Genomic DNA, 24,084 nt, shown 5'->3' with positions numbered 1-24,084 from the left:
AGCAATTGGCTAATAAAAAAAGTGTCAAATGAAACTCGTTTAGCATACCAGTGGATTTATGCTGTTTGTCATGACACGAAGGAAGAACATATACATTAAGGAAATATTAAACTCATTTAAACCTACTTGATTCACTATGTTGTATGCATATACCTGTATTTCTTCAACTTCACACGGATCTAATTGCAATGTGGTGTGAATTTTTGTTCATGTACATGTAGATGTTGCTTGTTGTGTACATTGGGCTTGGAAAAATGCAAACCAGCCAGCTGGGTCAGTGAAGTTTGGCATAGGTGGAACTCCTCTTTTTTTTTTTTTTCTCTACCTCTCTCTCTCTCTCATGTTGCCTCTATAACCAGTCTTGAGGCTTAGAAAAGACCAGGTACAATGTATTTTGATACGTGTTCTTATACATTGTAAATGTTATACATAGTAAATGTTATACATACATATACATGAATACTTGTAGTGTGAAACATTAAACCTCAAGCATACATGCATGTACATACTTGTAGTATGTACATGCATATTTTTTGAAAGCCTATGAATGAGGCTGAATAAATGACCTTTGAACATTTGTATAGAAGCACATCTTGCATATAGGGACATTTCTGCCTATAAATCCAAGCACAGTTATTTTGTTTTATCCATATCACCAGTAATGTTATACTGAATGTGTGTAAAAGAAACATGTATATAGTTTCATTTGTTCAAGATAGTATTATAATGTTCTGGAACAGAGTTGCCTTGTTTCAAGGACATCATAGAACAAATGCCAGCAAGATATAGTTGAAAGTACATGAGGCACTGTTGTTACTTCACTAATCAGGTACATGCTTCTGACATTCTGAGGGAAGGAAATTTCTCTGGAGAATGTTGAACTTGTGTGCAGTTCAAATAGGCTTTTTGTTGCATTTCAAATAGAATCTTTGATTCCTCGAAGATTTTAGCTATTACTCTGTTGTGGGTCACGTTCAGCTTGCTTCGCAGGAGCTTGGTAATCTGTAGGCTGGCCGATTCCTCATGACAAAGCTGTGTGCTGTCTTGTAATTGCTCAAGAAAATGTGATCAATGTTCTGTTTAATAAGCCTTGCATAACATGCACAGGGTTGTCACCTTTGGGGTTAACTGAAACAAGGGGTTTTAGGGCCTGCAACAAGACCCTGTTTATTTGGTACACATTTTGCTGTGAGGAGGCAAGTGTGTGACAGATTGTTTGCCATGCAGGCCGTTTTGTAGACCTATTCCATTGTGTTTCTTGTTTTTATTTGTCACATCACTTTTAGCTAGCTCCTGGTTGCACTGCAATGAACCCCTTTGCACCAACCCTCCTCCCACCTTCCCCCACCAGCCCTCCCTTCTCTCCTCAGCTTTCTCATTTTAAGATATCAAGCCAAATTTTCCTGCGTACTAAATATTCAGATCAATGTACATGTAGCTTAATAACTTCCTTTACAGATACATTGTAACTGAAACTTCACATTTATGGTTAGTAGTGGTATCAACAGGTTTGCTATAGTACCTGGAAACCTGTGTCAAATGAGAATGAAATTTAGCTGGCATTATAGTGTTACTTCCTTAGTAACACTATAATTGTTTTTGAATTAATTGCATTTTTGGTATGGATGAAGTGCTGATTATGACTTTATGCCTGTAAGATGTGTTTCATGTTTTCAGCATGGCGTGCTTAATTGTCATGTTAAATAAATATATGGGTTAAATTTATATTCTTGCAATTTCAGTGTACATTGAAGTCCATACTTTTGGTTTCACTTGTTTTGGCATGACTTCCTCAGTTAAGCAGTGCTGTGGGTATTAATACATAGCACATGCATGATGACATTGGGGTCATTAAAAAGCACTGGTCATACATGTACATGTGAAGACTCTGCTCATTTCCCTCTCCCTATATTGCTTGCTGCCGTCCTGTACATGAAATATTCTTGATTAACAGTGTAAAGCAGCAATCAAATCAATAAAATAAGGAATCACCGTCTCATTATGGCCAACATTTTGTAAGCAGGATAATATATTAATCAAATCAGTATATAAGCAAACAAATGGAAGAGCAGCCTGTGACATTTCACAAAAAAAGTTGCTGTGAAAACAGTTCTAATTTACAATGTATCTTCAAAAGTGTTAAAATGTGCAGTATGTTAGAGGCAAGGTTTGTTTACATTTAGCTGTTTTCTGAAGTCCACCTTTATCCACCAAACCTCGGAATTTGTTCAGCCTGTTCAAATGATTGTGTAAGATCAGAGGCCACAAGCGCTCATGACTACATGCTTTTGTAAGAAGTCTCAAAACCAGAACGCTTTCAGTGTTCTGTAGGTTTGGAATGGCATGGGAATCTGGGGTGATGCACCCAGATTGCACTTCCGTATGGCTCATTGTTTATCAATGAGCCAAACATGCCTATACAATTTTGTTCCAGTTTAATTGGCTGGGATGAGGTGGTCATTTTGTGATAATTACTGCTTTATTTACTTTCTTTGCTTTTTCATTTGATCCTACATATGTGTACAACTGGAGACACAGCAGCATTGGTGCATTCATACATGTACATTGTCGAGATTTAGTTAAATTAACTACATGTATTGAAGTATTACTACATTGTAAGTTTTAGATTTGAAAGAGGCGGGGTAGTCTGAATATACAATATAATTCAACTAAGCAAAGTTTTCCTAACCTCTACAGAAGAGTACAGTTGTTAAAGTGATTTGATCCTTTTAAGCTCACTGTACCTTAAGTCTGGAACTGTCCATTTATTTTAGGGCTTAGTAAGTCTTCATGACCTACATGTATTGATTTTCTGTCCATCTTGCAGTGTTTTTTTGTTGTTTAAGTGTTGCCTGAATCTGGACAAAGTTTGGATCACCACTGTGCTCCATGTCCTTTTCAGTTAACCTGGATTGTTTTTGTCTGTATTCCTTATTCACCATTGTATATACTTGTAGCTCAATTTTTCACCATAAGATAGTAATTTAGTATTGTGCTCCAAATTCTGCAGTGTTACTACAGGAGTAACCTCTCTTGCACATTAATGTATCTGATCACCTTGTTCTAAGCTAGTTATTTTTGCCCTTTCTTTTTTCATTTGTAATTAGTTGTAACAAATTGAACCCTTTGTCTATTGTGAAGAAAGTGGTTTATTTGGCTTTAAGTCTTGGAAGACTGGCCAAAATAAAAGGGATGAAAAATGCAATGTTTGCAGGTAGAACATGGCATCCTTGCCATCTGTTAGAAAAGCGAGAGTTACTCTGGTAGAGTGAAAGCTTCAGCCGCTGTCTGCAATCACATGTAGCCAGATGGATCTATAATGTGAGCCCATTGATCACTTTGTAAATACTGTGTGTAACTTTTGTCTGAATCAAACAGGTTCACATCTGCTCTAGAAATCCACTCCCATCCTCTGATTTCTTTTTTTTCCTTTCTTTTTTTTTTTTTGTAACAGGCATTGTCTGTGCATCAGCATGTAACATAACCAGACTAACATAACCATACGCTCAGATTTGTACACAAGATCAATTACATGTAAAGGGTTCATTTTTGATATCAAGTACAAATAGTTTGTGCATCTTTTGTTAACATTTTTTTGTAGGTAAGCTTATTAGGCATTTCTTGTCTGCTCTGTGCAGATAAAACAGATGACCTGAAGCTTATTTATTACTTAATTTGTTAGCCAATTTATAATTACATCTTACAATAATTATGTGAATATTTGACACGTTGAGAACTGAAGGTGCAAATGACATTGCATGTCGGATGCAGATCATACACAGGTGTTACAGAAAGATAAATGGTGATGGAGTAGTCTTGGTAAACTTGTAGAAGTCTGAAAAATATTTTCATACAAGTGCTACCACTTCTAACAAAAACAATACTCATTGTGTTTATTGCATTTTTAATTCAATTTTTGCCACATGTTTGTGCGATGCCATCATTTAACTAAATCCAGAAGATTTATGCCTATATGAGAAAACAATAGTTAAGTTTAAAAAAAAATATTATAAAATTATGCACTTTTATTATACTGTGGCACTTATTGCCAGTAGAAATACATGGCTCTTTTTTTTTTACACTTGTCATGTCTCTTTGGTGTAGTCTGAAAGATTTACAGCTACTCTGACATCAACAGTTCAACATATCTGTCGATATAACTCAATGGATTTATTTCTGGGAGACATTCTTGGTTTGTCTAGCATGTTAAACAGCAGGTTTATAGTGTACCAATGGGAGTGTTCAGCTGTACCCCAGATTTATGCTGACCTATAGCCTAGCAAAAAATACACACATTCACAGGTAGTTAAGAATGATGATAGTGCTGGTACACGCCTCTTTGTGACCTAATATGTATATTTCGATAGATAAATATACCATAGTATTGCCATAAATTTGATTATCTACAGGTACACTACCATTATCAAATAGTACATAACCAGAAATATGTTAACTACAGCACTGTGAGGTACATGTAAACATTTTCAATCATTGCTATGTTTTAGTAGCTACATGTACGGGAAAGGTTTTAGGAAAAGGTGATTTTTTCATATTTGCATATTGCCACATGAAACAGATTTGATTTTGTAGTGTGATATCATCACCACACAGGTTAAATCTGCGTGTATTGGTATTCCTGGGATAAGCTCTCTGTTCTGGCTATTCACGATACACCTGTCTTGTTGCGTTGGTCTACATATACATGTACATGTATGTACATCAACACTTCCTTGATGTCTTACATCCTGAATTGAACTCCAGTTTGCCCTGGCCAAGTTACCGCTTTACAATAACTTGGACCAGGGATCGAAGTGTAACTTGTGACACTACCTTTTGAGCAGACTTGAAGAATTTCTCTAGCATGGCAATATACATGTATAAAACTCAAGTTGTCTTCAAGTATTAACTGATACATGTACATTTATCCCACATCAGACGAAATACTCTGCTTTTCATTGGACCACAGTGGTGACGTTTGGGATGTGTTTATTGCTGTGTCCTTCAGGCAATGTCATATATATCTATTGACTAGGTTGATCTGCCTTTGTTTGATTGTGAGATTGTGAAAACAGTGATCACATCGCTGAAGAGATTCGCCTACTGTCTTCTGTGTGAAATTGATGAATCCTTTGTAGGATAAGTTTATTACATGGTTACTCACAATGACAAGATATTGAAATATATGGTGTCAGTAATCCTCATAGTGAGCATGGCTAAGGCCTCTCCCAATATGAGGATTACTGACACCATATACTTCTGTATCCTCTCACTGACACACTGATATACAGCTGTAAGTACCTGCAGTCTGGACCATGTTCTCGTCTGACCTTTGTATTATGTAAGTTTATGTACAATATGCAATAATCGCATAGGCAGACACTTTTGATATACATGTATGTACTGATGGGTACATATAGATGTATTCCTTGGCTTGAATGTGTGCTATTATTAACCTATTCATCAGTTTGGAATAATGAATGAAAGTATCTGTGTAGATCCCAAACAAGTGTAAATATAGGTGTGGATGTGCATATTGTGAACATTGACAACTTTGGCTTTACACACAGTACAGTGTGTTTACAGTGTGTGTACTTCCTGTTAGCAATGAATATAGGCTCGATTGTCATAGACATTTGTTATAACTTTGGGCTGGTGGGACATGCATACATGTAAGTTCATACGTGTACCTGACAAAACCTTGAATGGCAACAGTAACTATATGAAAAACATTTCACCAGATGGGTATAAGTTAAGACACTTGTACAAAACTGCTTTTGGAAAAGTTAGTGTGAAATGTTGTGAAAAAAATCTCTTACTGTGCATACATCTGATGTCTCAATTCATTCCACTGTCTTGCCAAGTGACAGTGTTTAGAAAAGGTACATGTAAGATCCATTGTGAAACCCAGGTACTGGTTCTTATAAAGCCACAGGTAGTTAAAGTACCGGTAGTTCATAGTCCAAAGTATCCTGGATTGGCGACAAATTTGATATTTACTAACGAGTCAGAGCTATAGGTGTCCGGTGTGAATTTACTTCCTGTATTAACATGTAGCTAACAGGTTTGTGACCATATATGGTGACATCCTCTTCATATCACGTGGTAGTGTGTGATGCCTGCACGAAACACACGTAAAACTGCTGATCATACCGTGTATGAAATGAATTTCAGAGTATTTCAGTCTTGCGTTTCAGGGAAATAAAAAGAAAGGACTATTACTCTTCAGAGTTCTTGTATTGGAATCATCCATGTATGCCATAGAAGCATATTTTCTTGACTCTACGAGTAGATTAAAACAGTTGATCACCAAAATGATCTCGGCTTCCTTAAATTGTAATTCATATATCTCATAGATTTTGACATAATTTTGTCATAAAGTTCATCTGATCTGAACAAACCACATGAGTAAATTCATCAGTGATAACTGTTTGACTTCCATAGACGAAGAAACTACATTCATTGTTCAGGCTATAATTGGGTGTTGGCACAATTTAAAGTCATTTTGCTTAGCACAGTGTCCAAACCTACCTCTATTGTTGACAAAAATCTCAGAGAATAAATTTGGGTGGAAATCAGGTAAAGGCTGCTTCACCCTTTGGTCTACATGCCTGTATACAAAAACGTGAATATATTCAAGAATCCTATTCATAGTATTAAGCACATAGGATAATACGCTGATTCATGGGTCATTTAAACAGTTAATTGTCTCTGCACAATAAGTGATTTAAGGGTCTGTAATACAATTCTAGTTAATACTGGGACATTGTGGAACATTGGCCAGGGTTTTGCAAAACAGTTAAAATGTATTAAAATATATACTACTGTGCTAACTTTTGAATGGGTCATGTGAATATATACTTGTACATACATACATACACTTTTTATGTAGGTGTGTGCAGACATTTGTACTTCTACAAATAGCCTGTTTAGTGGCAGAATCTGTTAATCCAGGAGGTTTGTCGGGTACTGTGTGTATATAGCGAAAGAAAGTTTGGTTTTCTTCACCCGTAAACATGCCCACTATGGTATAAGTGAACAATTCATGACTACATCTGTGAACACTAATCAAAACTAAATAAAATCTGCATGTACAGGTAAACCGTTTGCGAGGATTCAAGCTGTCAGTTAAAGAGGCTAGAATGTAACATAAAGCTACATGTACGTGTGTATGTATGCACACCTGACCCCTGACTTGACATCAGATCCTGTGCCGGTGACATGTGATCAGGTTTGCCAGGGTTGTACTTGATACGCCTGGTAGTTACATTTACCTGCCCCTATATTTAGCTGTCCTGTTTTTCATAATTTGGGACTAAAAAGTTTGTTGGAACATGTACATCAGTCAATCATCCAGTTGTACTAATTGCTTTTTAGGGGCGACTAGTAGCTCTTTTAGCTTCTGTCTGTCTGTCAGTTGGTCAGTTTTTTTACATCTGCATTTAACCATGGCCTTGTCACTTAGTGAGGGACCTTACTGCAAGAAAACAGTATCGTTTTGCAAGACATTTCAGCTATTGTGAATGTGTATTTATTCTTGCTTGTATCAATCATTATAGGTTTAAATTTCAAATGTTAACAGTTTAATGTATTTAAGTATTTGGTGACATGTAGAAACTACAGGTAAATGTACATGTACTTGCACTACATGTATATCATTTGTGCACAAAATAGTACTCTTTTAATGTCCTAGTTTATCATTTAGGATGTAGGTTAATATCCTTCAAGAGCTCAACCATTATTTGTATCCTTGACAAAACTTAAGGGATGATGTCAGAAGAACGCAATCTTTCAATGTAACCCAGTGTTTCATGTACAGTACATGTATGTGCAAAGTTAATCCCTGGAGGATATGAGTAATAGCAATTTGTTTCTTCATAACCTAATTTTGTGTGAGTTACAGATGAAAACAAAAACACAGACTATAATGTAAACATCTATATGTACATCTTTCCCTGAAGTACTGTAATTCTTCATCCTTTTCGCATGTTTGCGAGGTGTTTTCTTGAGACATATTCATAACGCATTATTCTATGTAAACTGATAAAATACTTTCTGTGAAGCCTTGAAATAGGCCAATCCAAACGATGTAGTTTTGTGTCCAAAATCAAATTATGAATGTGCATAAATTGCTCTGAAAGTTGCTGTTTAATGTGCAGAAAGGTTGAGGAATGAAGGTACATGCGCATATACAGTTATGTGGCTGTTGGCATAAAGCTTACATGAACTTTGCTTACATGCATTGTACGTGCGTGTATGCATTCCTCAACCTTTTTGCATATGAAAGAGAAACTTTCAGTGAAATTTATGCACATTTTAAATTTGATTTTGGAAACAAAACTCCAGTGGTTGGATTGCCCATTGTCAGGGCAATGACAAAAAGTATAATTTTATCAGTCCATACAGAATAATACCTTTGGTATATGCTTAAATCACCACCTTGCAAACATGCGAAAGGTTGAAGAATTACAGCATGTTTATTAGATGACTTCTAAGCTGTATACACATATATTCTTTCTGAGGAATGGATAGTGCAGTGAAACCGAAATTGCCTCAAATAATACCAGATTAGCAGCACCAAAGCTGCCCATTCCATGGCTGGATTACTTATGCAGACAGGTCATTTGACATGTCAACTGGTAAAGGCCTATGTCACAAACCCAGTGGCCACAGCAGACAAAACAGACTGTAAATAATAAGTCAAACGTTGATCCATAGTACTATACAAGTTTTGGATTATCTCTGAGGTTGCATTGAGCGTTATTGTTTGGCCCACCAGTGTGATGTGCTTCTTCATGTCTGATAAGTGTTTGTACATCTCCAAAAATCTTCAGTTTTTGCACTGAGTTACATGTATCATGGGTTAACCTAGTTAGGTACTATATCAGGTATACAAGGAGTAGGTACATGTAATTTACTACCCGTATACCTGGATTCAAATGAATGGATATCACTGTTGGGTTAACAGCGGCATAGAGTTTCAGAGCTATAGTAAGCAGCATGGACAAGCAGGCTCCTGACCCAATTGCCCTGCAGGAGTGTTATCTCAGTTCCGTCCATGTTCTTCCACTTGTAGACAGGTTGACAACTTCCCACACCACTTACATACAAGGACATGTAGCTTTAGTTACATTGGACTCGAGCATTTACTAAAGTTACATGTACCTTATCTAACGTTTGTATATATATATATATATATATATATATATAAAGGTTCATGTTTATCTGGACCTATACAGGTATATAACACCTCGATGCACAGTCTTGTTTGATCGTTTACATGTATACATGGTACATGTAGATGTATGTGATAGTTACTTCTAGATAGATAGAAATGATAGTTCATGTACATGCACTTTTACTACTGTACATACTGTACTTCTATTGTATGACCAGATACGTAAGAATGACATACATGTACAATGTATATATGTACATGTTCTTAGGCAATGTGCACACCCTAATCTGATGGCATCCTGCACTAAATGTGCAAAGAATATATGTATGTTTATGACACATGCAGAGTTGTGATGCATTTATATCGCTTTTACATTTCATGGATGACATTTCATGGATTCATATCCTGACAACATACACTGTACATTAACCTGTAAGTTCTGAACTAGGGAATGTTCTTTTTTTGTATTCTGGATACCAGTAAATATTTCTATTTTGACACAAAGACTGGCTGTAGCATGCTGTCATGGATGTACATAGTGTACTATGATATAGTACTGCACACAGGAATATGTGATCAATACTTAGTTTGGATACAGGGTACGTGTATATGTATTCCTGTTATGGCAGAAGTACAGTTTACATATGTATGAGGGGCAGTTTTTAGTATACATGTGTTTACTAGTGGACAAGAAAACTGGAGGTACAGAATTGTACATGCATTGTACACACTGTAGAATCTAACCAGTATTTGTTACAATACATAGGTGTACATGTTGGATATATTGGGTTTAGTGTGTGTGTTTGAGAAAAGCTTACTACACAAGTAATATTGTACATAAGGGCTAGGCATACATTGATTAATTCTGATGATTGTTATGTTAGTCATCCAAGATGATTCATTATAGCTGCCCCCCCTACCACCATAAACACAGGCCTTATCACTCAGCCTGTTGAACTGGCTGACCAGACTGTAGAGGACACAGAGACTTCTCACTGGCTGTGGGCTGCACACCTCTTGCCCTCAGGTTGTGAGCATCCTGATCCCTAAGTTTGTAGGTCAAAGTCTTGGGTCATTTACCTGTGGCAAAGGCTACCGTAAATCTTCCAAATACTGTAAATCTTGGATGAAAATGCTATATGTAGTATGTAATTCTTGAAATTTTTAATATCTGATGTAATTTATTAAAAATCAGGAAATATATTAATGTTAACTAACAATGAAGGAATATTTTTTCTGTTATTTAGAAGTAATTGTAGAAGTTTTTAAACTGTGTACATGTGTAGAAGTATATGTAGATGTACATCCACATGAGCTGTGCCAGTTGTCCTGGCCTGTGTGTAAGACGGACATAAGTGGAATGCTAATGTTGTAGATGATATCTTGACAAATACTGACTGAACCTGATCAAAGATAGATCTGCACATCTCTTATACTCACAAAGCCATCTGATAAAACAACTATTAGCATTCTGTCCAGTTGATAAACACAACTCTTTTAACTTACACATTTTATGCATTCCTTCTGTACCTGCTCCACCAACACAATTTTTAGATATGCTTCAAACTTGCAGTGAAATAGTTTTTGCATGGTCATGACTGCATGTAGATGTACATCATATAAGTGTTTTATTGGTTGCCTGAATTCTTCACTTCCGTTTCTTTTTCATACCCATAATATATTATCCGGCCATGCGTATCGTCAGTTAACGTTTGCTTTACAAACACTGTGCTAATATCAGATGAACATGAACTGTGGAAATATTTTACGTTTTTCTACATTTAATTAGCTGCGCCTGCAATGTATGTGGCGTGTTGCGACATAGCTGGAGTCAGATGTTAGGGTTCTCTGATAAAAATTATTCACAACAGATACAGTTACACGTATTTGTTTGAGCTCAATGCACTTCAGTAATGACACATATGCATCTACCTCAGGCGTAGCTCTGACAGTGATGACAGGTGGATTGTGGGGCGACATACAGCACATACACTTGTACATTTTGTGCTGGTCAGGGAGCTATTAAAGTTAACTGTCAGGAGGTTCACACAGGCATATGTAGCTTGTTGAAGCAGGGATGTAGATTTATCACCTTTTCTCCTGCTTTTGTTTCCATGCACATTATAATTTGCAACCTTTCAACATATACATCTATGTTTGCACTGCATTTCATGTAACACTATGTTGATATGCAGATGCTAGGTATTTTAGTACATGTGTATAAAAGAGCTGGCATCTGCAGTGTTCATTTTGATATACATCAGGGTAAATATATAAATATCACTGGTCTTTTTAGATCAGCCAGTTGAAGAGGAACAGGTACATGTACATGTAGTTGGTTATTGTACTACCATATATACATGCACCATTACGTCTGGAGGATTATCATATGATAAAAATTATTTTGTTTGTTTATCCTTACAAAGAAAACTGTATATGTGTAGAAATAATTATACTTCATTGTGAACTATACAGAGGAATGTTTAGCCCAAAGACTTTATCCGGTGCAGCAAACAGAAAATACAGTTTTAGGCAACTGCAATGTGCTGTGTGCCTGTCTGTGCACCCTAAACAAAATAGGCTACAGGGTAAACTGCATAATTCTTGGTTTCATGTAATGATATATGTGGTATGCAGATGAATTATCGAACAGATAGGGTTATTTGGATAGAAATCTGAGCCTTAGATTTTGCCAGCCAGTAAATTAGATAGGATATTGTGAAAATTGCTTTGCATGTTACTGTAAATTGAAATGTCTGCAGTGGAGAAGTGTTTGTTAACTGTTCATGTAGATATGTGATTAAGCTGGGGTGTTTTGACGGATCAATCATTATCAACAGGCACTCATGTCCGCTCTTATTCTACTCTTCTTGAACCTGTGTGGAAATTGAAATTTGCAAGCCCTGATCAACGAGTAAAACAATTATTTCATCTTTTGAAAGTAATCAAAGTAGTTTTTGTTAAGTATTGTGTCAAAGTCATGACTTTGTTTTATGGCCATTGATATGACGTTACCTTATTCGCCAGCCACATGGTGCATGAATTTACAGTACTTCAGTTGAAATCACTGGCTCTTTACAACCAATGAGGTCTACAACTTGAATACCAGTACTTAGGATAGTGTAGAAGATATATTTATAGAAGATTACTTGAGAAACACTATGCAGGCAATGAAATGTATGTAAATGAAGTGTGCTGTAGGTGTACCTGTACATGTACATTGCTTCAGTATATATATAACCATGCTTGAATGGTAGATATCTGTACAAAACAGTGTTTGATCTGGTGTATATTTCAATCTTTGTTAATGGTGGTAAGACAGAGAGACAGCTAGCGTGCAATTTTTTTCATACATTTTCTTTCAAAACTTTCAGCAGAAGGGAGACATTGTATTTTGAGATCCACTCAAAACATCAAATGTTTTAACACTTCTCCTATTGTATTGTGTAGGCTTTGAGTGCAGATTGAAGTGTACATGTGTGACATACATTCAACAGCTAGGTTATCCCTACTGAAGCCTCTTAAAGCAAGGCATGGACTCTGCAGGATTTGTCATCTGTCTACTTGCATGAACATTTATAAGCATGACCCTTGTAGCTGGAATGGTTGCACCTGTAATTACATTGTATCAAGATTAAGGAATACAGAAAAGTGGTAGTATGGTCTCTGCTGTCTCATTAGGCTGTAGAGGCATTGGCTAGAGCAGTTATGTGGAATTGCTGCAAGTAACACAGGGGAAGGGGGCATTGAAGCAAATGTTACATTTTCTTTAATTTTGAAGCCAATTAAAAGTTACAGTTTCTGGAAAAGTAACTTTAACATGGGTTCCCCCTTCTCAAGTCAGTCAGTTGAACTTGGTGTCTTAAAAATACCCTGTTTCTAAAGTCTTGGATATAATTAGCATAGTGCACAGGCTTAGAATTGGTTGGGTTTGTGCTCTCTGGTGTGGATGTCATTGTTCCCTGTTGCTGGGAGTTTAGACCCTGTGAAGGGGTGATTCATCTGGTGGTTTACAATCTGTGGGACCTGACCCCCCCCCCCTTCTTTTCCCTCTTCCCCCCTTACACTTTCCTCCTCCATGTGAGTATGACCCAGGCTGTCAGTGTTCCATCAGCCACTGGCCCAAGGTTGACATCATTACAGAGCATATGTCAACTATTATTTGTTCCAGATGTGGATACAAAACACAACTCATACATGTTTATACATGTATGCAAGTTTCTGTTTGGAGCTACATGTAAACAGAACTGTATAAGTAGAAGTATTTAACCTAAATAATTATGTAGGTTACAATACATGTACACGTATGTAATGTGGCTCAGACCTTCATTATACATCATACATCATAAAATTCAGTTGGAGGTTACATCATGTCTGGCTGGGTTGCTTGGAAAAATTGCACTGGATATGTAAAGTGTAAAGTCTTTCTTACTGGTTTTCGAAAATTTAACATCATGGTACTTGTAGTTGCTGTTTCTTTGTGTCAGACTCTTTTGTGCCCGTGTCACTGTGACTTTTTTGTTTCTGTGCTATTATTCGAGACTGCGAACATCCAGGCATTGGCTGTTTTACTTGCGCCACCAGGCTTACTCGCTCACACACCCCAGTGAAAACATTGTCTAAGTAACATGAGAGTTCATACAAAACTCTGCTTCACTACTTTATAAGTCCAAAACTAGGCTATGTTGATGTTCACAATTTATGTATGTATACACATTGTTCTGTTGTCTTACATACTAAATTTCTGGTTATTATCAGCCATACTTCTTGGAATATTGCTTGTTCATATCCTTATATGGTATCTTTCACTTCGTCTGCTTGCTGCTGCCTGGCACAAGTGAAATGCCAGGATGTCTGCAGTCTCAAATATGTACATGTACATGTAGGAGACATAAGCTGCCAATATGCCAGTTTTGTGGCCAGTTTCACAAGGTGTAAAATGTCTCCACAATAGTCATGAAGGACTTGTTAAGAAGGTAGTATTAAGATCTTCGTCCTCAGTGAGTAAAAAGGAAAAGAAGTGTCAGAAAATCACAACTGCTTCAGCTGTGCAGACTATCAAACATGGGTTGGTAAAATCTGACATTTATAATGTACCCCACATGCATTGAACCTTCTTTCTAAATCGTGTTACTGGCATTTTTTTACATTATGAAATGTATTTCTGAAGTGAACAATTTTACATGTACTTGGCAGTTGAAAATGGAGAATCATGTGTAATCAGGACACAGGATGGTTGTGGGAGAAATTGAACATCTAAATTCCCTATTCCGTTTTGGAGTATTTCCTGGATTGGACCATTCTTATTATTTATTGGGCCTTGTGCACTGCCAGCTGTTTTTATTTGGTGCAGTATGTTTGACAGTGCTTTCTTGTGTGATCTTACATGAAGTTTGCAGGAGCCATTTGTTTGAAAGTGTATTAGCTACGTGTAATAGCTACGTGTAATACTGGTATTAAATCATATTTTATATTTAAAATGTTAACCAAAGTCAGCAGCCAATGCAGTTCTGCAAAGTACAGCAGCAGCAGTTTTAGTTCATATTTAATATACTGATGCACAATAAGTTTAGGGCTAAGTACAAAATTGAAGACTTGGCTTAAAGTTAAATCTGGTATTGAGTCTTGCACCAGTTTTGAACAAATGGGCCCCAGAGATCACTAGCCTACCGCCAGTATGACCTCCATGGATATGATAGATGTACATTGTACAGTTTGCCTATCTCCACAAAGGGTGGTGATATAGTTTACTTTATGCACATTGGTTTCCTCTATCTATGAAAATGGCCGCAAGTGTACAAGTGAGAAATTCTTGAGTATGGGATTATAACACACTCCATGCTGGCTTCCTCTCCGGTTGTTCTTGGAAAGGTCTGGCAGAAACCTGTGCATGGTCGTGAGTTTCCCTGGGTTCTCTCTGGTGTCTTCCGACAATATGGCTGGCTGCCATGATGTAAGTGAAATGTTCTTGAGTGCTACGTAAAACACAAATCAAATAGATGAATATAAAACAACAATGAAATTAATCACATCCCATTATGCACATCATCAGGTAATGACAGCATTGTACAGTGAGATGTTCATTTTTATGTGACCTTGACATGTACCAATATAAATATACAGATGATTGTCATTAAGCAGGTCATTACTGTGCTACAGTAAAGCAGTGCAGGTACTTTATAAAATAGATAATTTATTTATGTAGCTTCATTGAGTGCTAATTACAGGTATATTATTATGCTTTTCTTTTCCTTTTCACCTGTTTATATTGCCATCTGCATGCACATTTATCAGTATAGATCATGCTTCTTTAACCCCTTTGTACAACGATGAGTATCAAACTGCCAACTTTTAACATGCTTGTAGAACTTGGATTCTTTGAATAAGGTCATTTAAGGCTTCTGAATGGAACCATTGGCAGGCAGAATATGAGTTCATATGGACCTTTAATTTGTTCATGCATGTTCTTGATAAGTAAAGACTTTCTTTGTGGTTTGTATCAACATTCAGTCAAAGCATGGAGTGCACCTGTAGTTCTTTGTATTCCGAGTTGTAACATATCTTTGATGTGCATTCAGTGTTTAGATTCTAAGTGAAATGTTGACACAGACTTAGACAGGATTAAGAAGTAACAAACACTATGTACAAGAAAAAAAAATTCAGCCTGTCCAAAAAATGTTACATTGCATTAATTTACCTGTATTGGGTTAGCTGTGAAGTTGGATTATTTCTGTATGATATAGTAATACACACTTTTAAAGTGAACATGATAAAAAGTTCATGTACTTTACATGAATAATACAAGCACAAATGAGGTGATTATTTACATGTGTCTATGCAGTATGCTGTGCCTTGTCACCTGGGTGTCGGTGTGAGACATACTTCTAAAGAATTAAATAGTTCGTGTACTGTATCATCTTCCAAAGCTTCTAAACGGTAATGTATACTGTGTATATATATACATTTTGCTAGATTCTGAGAGTTGATCATATTATTTTTTTTTTTTTTTAAAGTTTCTGTTTCTGGGGGGAGGGGGGGGGGGGGGTAGAGCAAATACAGTGCCATAATGGTTATTTCACATTTTTTTGACATTATTAGTAATAGTGTATGCAAATGTACATATATGTTTGTATAGCTAAGTCTGTCTGTACATTATTCATATGTTTTAACTTCTGTCTGATACGTGGTTGCATGTAAGATATGGAGAGAATTGTGTGATGGTAATTAGGGAAGTTGTGCATACATTTACATAATGCAGCTATACGTATGCAGCTATACGTATGCAGCTGTAGAGGAAACTGGAGGTAGCATGTATTCATGCAGGTTTAGTACAACAGTCCATTATGGTGGGGGGGGGGGGGATGATGCATAAAGCGTCACTTTGGCGTCATGGACTCACCCTGCCAGAAGAAGAGTGAGTGCTTGGTGTTTAACGTCATACTTAACAATTTTTCAGTCATATGACGATGAAGGAATCCTTAGAGTGTATGTAATGTGCCTCCTTGTTGCAGAACGGATTTCCACCGCTCTCTTATCTAGTGCTGCTTCACTGAGACCCCTTAACAGAGACGAGTAAGCCACCCCGCCCGAGCCATTATACTCATTCGGGTCAACCAATCATTGCACTATCCCCTTCATGCTGAATGCCAGTGAGGAAGTTACAACTTCCTCTTTTAAGGTCTTAGGTGTGACTCGACACAGGATTGACCCTGGATCTACCGCTTCCTGAAGCCGACGCTCTATCAACTCTGCTATAGGTGCCGGTGCCTGAAGACATGCACACACACCTAAAGACTCCACTTTGCCATATGACTTAGCATTGTATTTACATGTATATCTTCATAGGCAGATGTTTATAAAAGTACATATTAATGATTTTGACATTTGTACAGGCCTATACAGTGGATAGAAGAAACATGTACATTTACCGCATTGGTGTGTAATTTGATAATAAGATTTTTAATTGTGTATAAACTAAAGTGATAAAGTTTGGCATTAAAAACACAATTGAATGACTAAATGCTTTCACATGCGTTAATTTCATACCCATACTCTAGGGCCTCTTTGGCTCTGGTATTACTTAGCTGAGTCATATTTTACCCATTGCCGGTAATCCAGGTTTCCAGGTGGACACTTTGAGAAAAAAAGATGTGCTAAATATATAAGTGTGATGAGACAATGTGACAGCGAGGAGCTACTGTATACCAGGGAGTCAGGAGAGGTCTGACTAAATCTTAGAGGAATGTACAGGGTAGATGGAGATGACGTGTACACACTATACACTTGTACATGTAGGAATGTGTACACATCACACATTTCCATGACGTACAAATTCAATATCACAGTACATGTTACACTTTAATTTCACACCAGAAAAGTTTGAACAGCACATGTGAACGCCCACTCTGCAATTAGGCTGTATGTTAATGTACATACAGTACATCTAAGCGTCAATATGTACATGTGCATGTATTGTATACAGGTAGATGTGTGTGGATGTACACTGTTTGCGTTATGGGGATATGCTAGAGGTAATTTATGTTTTTGTTAGCTTTACTTTCATGAGGTAATGTCCCACACACATGACACAGATAAACATACGCCACACCTGGCACAGCATACGTGTAGGTGACTATTCTGTTCAGATTTACATGTGCTCATCGTCATACAAACTACCATGCCACTAGGTGTGCACTACAGGTAATTTGTGGACATCATTCATCCTACACAGCTCCACGATTAGCACAGGAAGTGTGTGTGAGGTTAATGTGTTAGTCAGTCTGACAGTTTTGTTATTCATGGTATGGACTAGTAATATAACACACCCATTGTGTACACCAGGGCAGATCATGCTGTCATAGATTTGTAATTAGTATGAGGTGTAGATATGTTAAATATAATGGTCAGGTGTGTATGTTATGACGTACATGTACCGATACATGTATGTGTGATATAACGCTGAGTTACATGTAATGTAAGTTATATGACACATACATGTATGTATGTAGTGTGATGTGTAGATCATGTATTTTTTTTTTTTTTTTCTGAATTTGTTTGGTCTTTTACGCCATACTCTAGAATGTTTCACTTATACGAGGTCAGCCATCATTGTGGTTGGAGGAAACCGGACAGAGCCCGGGGGAAACCCACGGCCATCCGCAAGTTGATGGCAGACCTTCCCCTTTACGGCCGGAGAGGAAGCCAGCATGAGCTGGACTTGAACTCACAGCGACCGCATTGGTGACAGGCTTCTGGGCCATTACGCTGCGCTAGCTCTCTAACCAACTGAGACTCGGAGGCCCCCCCAAACAGATTTACACAAATTTAATATAAACATGCAGCCACTGAGCCAATTTATATCTTAATATCGTTACAAGGTGTGAAATACAAATACACATACATGTATATCATCAAGGAGATGAGATATGAAGGTACATGATGTACAAGTAGCATATCAAAATCAACAACACTGCCAGCAAATGTGACACCAAAGGCGTAAACCTTGTCAAATTTCATGAATTTTTTATTTTTAAATCTGTTTTTTTTTCGCCTTCCTCCCCATTTTATTGGGTGTTTTTTCTTCCTTAGTTGCATGATGCTAGTATTAAAGTGACTGGGTACTTTGGAACATTTCAATATGTAGAAATCTATTACTTTTCACTTGTCCCTTTTTTTGTGTTGAGATAGATCTTAGATCATTATCACTTCCTGATATGCACTATAGATCCATGCATTTTGTGGGCTCAGCCAATCACCCAGGGGCACCTGTCCTATATCTATACTGTATGTACATATAAGGTAATCGCATGTCATCTTGACCTCCGTTGTTGTTCTCTCAGCTTGTTATACTTCACTGAACCCAGCCATACAGTATTATATGGTAACCTCACTGTCCCGTTTATAGTCAAATGTCACCCCTGAACTTGTGGCAAATTTCAACTTTGAACTCACAAGGGTTATAAACCCTGAGACAAATACACATGTAACCAAGTGCTGTGACATTTCCTGTTAAAGTGGTGATCTTTAGGAGACCTCGTTTTACATGTACATGCATGTATGATAATGTTCATCCACATGAAACTATTGAAGGCTTCTTTTGCACAAAGTGAACTATCGACCAGATGAAATCACACCTGCTTCAGAGTGTACATGCACAGACAAACATATGAAGAAAAGATTTTAATGCATCTAAAAAATAAAACTGGGGGTTTGGATATATTTTATCCCCCTTTCACAGTGAAACACCTTGATTTGCGTCTGCCCGAGTCTTGTGTGTGTTATACTTACTATGTGGTATTGTACATGATATGGACACAATTTCTCAAAAATTTACAAATCTGCTGAACACATTCTTTTAATCTTGAAGACATGACCATTTTATTTATTTTATTCAACCATTTTTGTTTCGTTTAGGAATCTGTTATCTTGTGGACATGATTTTTTGGAAACTATTTGAGAAAAAACTTTCAGTTTGCTATAATTTATTTTGTGCACAATTATGGGTTTCAGGACTTGTCACTCAGTGGTGATGAACAGTGTTCCTAATTCACCCTGAACAGAATTAGCTGGGTTTCTTATCCAGAATAAACTATTAACACATGTACATTATTCACCTTGTCTGTACTATTCAGCAGATAATGTTAACCTCTGCACTGATTAACAGCATTAGACGTAAATGTGTATTGAATTTTTTTTTTTTTTCCATGATTGAGAAACTAAATGTGTAAGGTGAAATCTTGCAGGCGAAATAGCTGAGTCAGTGGAGTTAAAAGTAACAGTGTCTGATCTGACAAACCATCATGTCGAAGCTTGATGAATTTTTCTAGGAGGGAACACATGTATCTGCTCGAAAAGTACTAATATATTGAAAACCAGAGAACTAATGTAGTGTGTGTTTTGTTGATTACAGGTGGACACAAATGGCAGTGGGTTTGTGGAGTTGGCGGAGCTGGGAGATGCCCTCAAGATTGTGGGGATGAACCTGCCTGGCTATGAGGTCAGAAACCTCATCAGGGACTTCGACAAGAACTGTCCAGACGGCAAACTCGACTTTGAAGAGTTCCAAAAGGTGGGTGTCATTTGTACAAATCTGAATTGAGAGAAAAAAATGCAAAGAAAAAACAGAATGTTTGGGCGAGATTATTCTGTTTTTCATTAATATTAAGTAAACTTACCTTCAGGCAGGCATATGTCAGCCTTAGTTCTGTAATGCATTTAGTTATAAACAAACATTTTGATTGCATGCTGACTTAAGGACATTTACAATTGTAGTATAGCTGAAACTGTAATTGTGGCCATCAAATAGTAAATTTCATTTTTTTCATCTCTCAGCTTTATGCCAAACTTAAACTGGAGAAAGATTTTGCTGTGAACTTTAAGAAGATGGTCCACAAGCGAGACAACATTGAAACCCACAGTGGAATGTCTGAGGCCTCGAGTCAGGGCACAACACATACAGTCCGCAAGGAGGAACAGGTGGCTTTCTCAGACTGGATTAACTCGTAAGGATATGGCCTGTTTTTCTCTTCTTTGTGCACATCAAATCAGGGATGTGTTTTTTCTGTGAATTCGCGAAATTCTGTGACGTTTAGCCTAGGAGACTCAAAAAAAAATCTGTTTTTTTTTTTTGTCTCCCATTTCGCATGATGCCAGATGAACAAAGGGCTATTGAAATGTGGATGCTGATTGGTTGAGGAATGTGATTCAACCAATCAGCGCCATTGTTACAGAGATCTTTCGCTTTGCGGGCTATTATCTACTATGTCTATCATCGAGCAGAGAGAATCTCCTTGAGTGAAGGAAATTGACAGAAGTGTAAAAAAATGCCCGTGGACCGGGGAATGCGCTACGCATTTGGTACAATGATGTATGCATTTACACATCCTTTTGACTTGAATTTCAGCATTAATATTGTTACACTGTAGCTGCATTAAAATATTCGAAATGGACAAATGACGATGAATAATGTGGGCAAATTACTATGAATATGCACATGAACCTTTCCCTGCGAATTCATGCAAGTGGTTATGCTCTGCTTTGTGTTAAATGTTGTTTTTTTTTGTTTTTGTCTTTCACCGAACTGCTCATTGACCGAGGTATACAGGCTTTAAAGCTTGATTCGGGGGATATTATATCAGCCTGAAAATGATCTTATAAGGTTTTGTTTTTCTTTGATTTCATTTTCATATAGTTTTGTAACTGGTCAATCACATGCCTGTCAGGTACAAGCTGTATTGCCTGTAGATAGGGGATAGAGTTGGAATTTAGAGTATCATAGATTATGCATGATTCTGTAAAGTGTACCATTTGCTGAGTATACAAAAGTTATGATTTCGTGACTTAAAAATAATCACAATGACTTCTCCATGTTAATGGCTATAGAATATTACAAGTAGTGTAGATGTACACATGTTGGATACATATATCCATAATATTATGAAAATTTGATATTATGTACATTTTTTATTTGTGCATAAATGTCCTGGAATTTCAAAGAACGAAAAGAGAAATTAAGGTGGACAAAAAGAGAAATTAAGGTGGTATTGAACCTTTCCCATATCTGGTTTTTGTCGACAGGAACCTTAGGGATGACCCAGACTGCAAGAAGTACATCCCATTTGATCCAGAAGGCAAAGACCTCTTTGAAAAGATGAAGGATGGGATCATTTTGTGGTGAGTTCATTTGGAAAGAATAATTGAATTGGATATTTTCAAAAAGTGGATTAACAGGTTTCTTGCATTTCCAACTGATGAACCAATTTAAACCAATAGAGATGTGACAACATAAGTCTGAAAAATAAGATTTTTGTGATGTGCAAGCCATTTTCTGTGACATTGTGGATTTTGTGTTGTGCATGAAATCTAGGTTGTAGACACCTCAGTGGACCTGACAAGTAATAGGTGAACTAGGATAGGAAACCGGTTCTGCTGGTGGTTTTTAAACACGATCATTTACCTTATTATTTCCCGTGCAAAACTTGATTTTTTAATTCTTTCAAAACTTAGACATGCTATGTGTTCCAAAATGGCTAATACATTTCTTCAGCATTTCAGACCATATAAACTTTCTGTACTTCTTTTCAATTTTGTGGAGAAATTGAATTTGCTAGAACAGTCATGATTTGATTATCTAAATGATGTCTGCTCGCTTGTTTGCAGCAAACTTGTGAATTTAGCTCAGAATGACACAATTGATGAGCGAGCCATCAACAAGACAAACCTCAGTGTGTACCGTAAACATGAAAACCTGACCTTGGCCTTGAACTCTGCCCAGTCCATCGGCTGTAACATTGTGAACATTGGTGCAGATGATCTGGAGAAGGGGAAGCCCCATCTGTCACTGGGTCTTCTCTGGCAGATCATCAGGGTGAGTCCATTAAATTTGTAATTGTTTTCTTTAATGATTTTTTGTTAATGACAAAGAAAACACAGTGCATTTCTACTGCCTCCCAGCTCAATAGAGACATGGTACATTATTACACTCCTCCTACAAGGGACACAGTGGCATTTCTTATTCCTCATTTCTTTTATGTGAATACTATTTTATTGTTTTGTCCCAAATCCCTTCTGCGTTTTCTATCAGAATCTGGACGTGCTTCCTCTGTCCTTCCTTGTTAGATAATGAACACTGTGTGATTAGAATCCCATCTGGTGTTCCCTACCTGTAAAGACTACATCATTAACATCCCTCTGTCACCATTAGATTTTGAAAACTCATTAACCAAGTCCATGTCAGATCGTCTTGCTGAGTGACACTGACTTGGCTCACCACCTTGGCCTGGCTCAGGTACTGTCAGTTTGTGAACATCTTGTCAGTAATCTCAGCTCCCCAGTGTCAGATTGTCTTGCTGAGTGACATTGACTTGGCTCACCACCTTTGCCTGGCTCAGGTACTGTCAGTTTGTGAACATCTTGTCATTAACCTCAGCTCCCCAGTGTCTGATCGTCTTGCTGAGTGACACTGACTTGGCTCACCACCTTGGCCTGGCTCAGGTACTGTCAGTTTGTGAACATCTTGTCATTAACCTCAGCTCCCCAATGTCTGATCGTTTTGCTGAGTGACACTGACTTGGCTCACCACCTTGGCCTGGCTCAGGTACGGTCAGTTTGTGAACGTCGTGTCATTAACCTCAGCTCCCCAATGTCTGATCGTCTTGCTGAGTGACACTGACTTGGCTCACCACCTTGGCCTGGCTCAGGTACGGTCAGTTTGTGAACGTCGTGTCATTAACCTCAGCTCCCCAATGTCTGATCGTTTTGCTGAGTGACACTGACTTGGCTCACCACCTTGGCCTGGCTCAGGTACTGTCAGTTTGTGAACGTCGTGTCATTAACCTCAGCTCCCCAATGTCAGATCGTCTTGCTGAGTGACACTGACTTGGCTCACCACCTTGGCCTGGCTCAGGTACTGTCAGTTTGTGAACATTGTGTCATTAACCACATCCCCTTTTATTCCCCTATCAGATTGGCTTGCTGAGTGACATCGACTTGGCTCACCACCCTGGCTTGGCTCTGCTGCTAGAGGAAGGAGAGACCCTGGAGGATCTACAGAAACTCTCCCCTGAGCAGATACTCCTCAGGTGGGTGAATTATCACCTTAGGAGGGCAGGCTGTAACAAGGAGGTCCGCAACTTCACAGAGGACATCAAGGTAAGACAATCAGTTCAATGCTCCACATTGCCATGATATACATCACTCAACCATCTGAGTGCAGACTCCAGTCTATGTCTCACTCGTTGAGGAATGGCTGTAGCTGTAAGGAGGTTAGTAAGGTCTGTGATGAAGGACAGTGGTTTACTTCACCTCTAAACCTATAGGTGAAAAATTCTTGAATATAGATCCATACACATGAGCATTTATCATCATTCAATGGTTGATTATTAAGTTGCCCATGGGGTATTTTGTTCTCA

At 37.6% G+C, this 24,084-nt stretch overlaps 1 protein-coding gene across 1 annotated transcript in view; it reads left to right on the top strand.

The window, feature by feature from the left end:
* LOC135466427 (plastin-3-like) overlaps positions 1–24,084 on the top strand; it is a 39,308-nt gene that overhangs the window by 6,930 nt on the left and 8,294 nt on the right. The window contains exons 2-6 of the mRNA XM_064743885.1: positions 20,085–20,243; positions 20,507–20,676; positions 21,752–21,847; positions 22,334–22,541; positions 23,639–23,824. Of these exons, the coding sequence (XP_064599955.1) occupies positions 20,085–20,243; positions 20,507–20,676; positions 21,752–21,847; positions 22,334–22,541; positions 23,639–23,824 (819 nt within the window). The remainder of the gene's footprint in view (positions 1–20,084; positions 20,244–20,506; positions 20,677–21,751; positions 21,848–22,333; positions 22,542–23,638; positions 23,825–24,084) is intronic.

Source organism: Liolophura sinensis, chromosome 6 (assembly GCF_032854445.1).
Source record: "Liolophura sinensis isolate JHLJ2023 chromosome 6, CUHK_Ljap_v2, whole genome shotgun sequence".
Lineage (NCBI taxonomy): Eukaryota > Metazoa > Mollusca > Polyplacophora > Chitonida > Chitonidae > Liolophura > Liolophura sinensis.
Note: the sequence above shows the minus strand (reverse complement) of the source record. Positions and strands in the feature narration are given on the sequence as shown.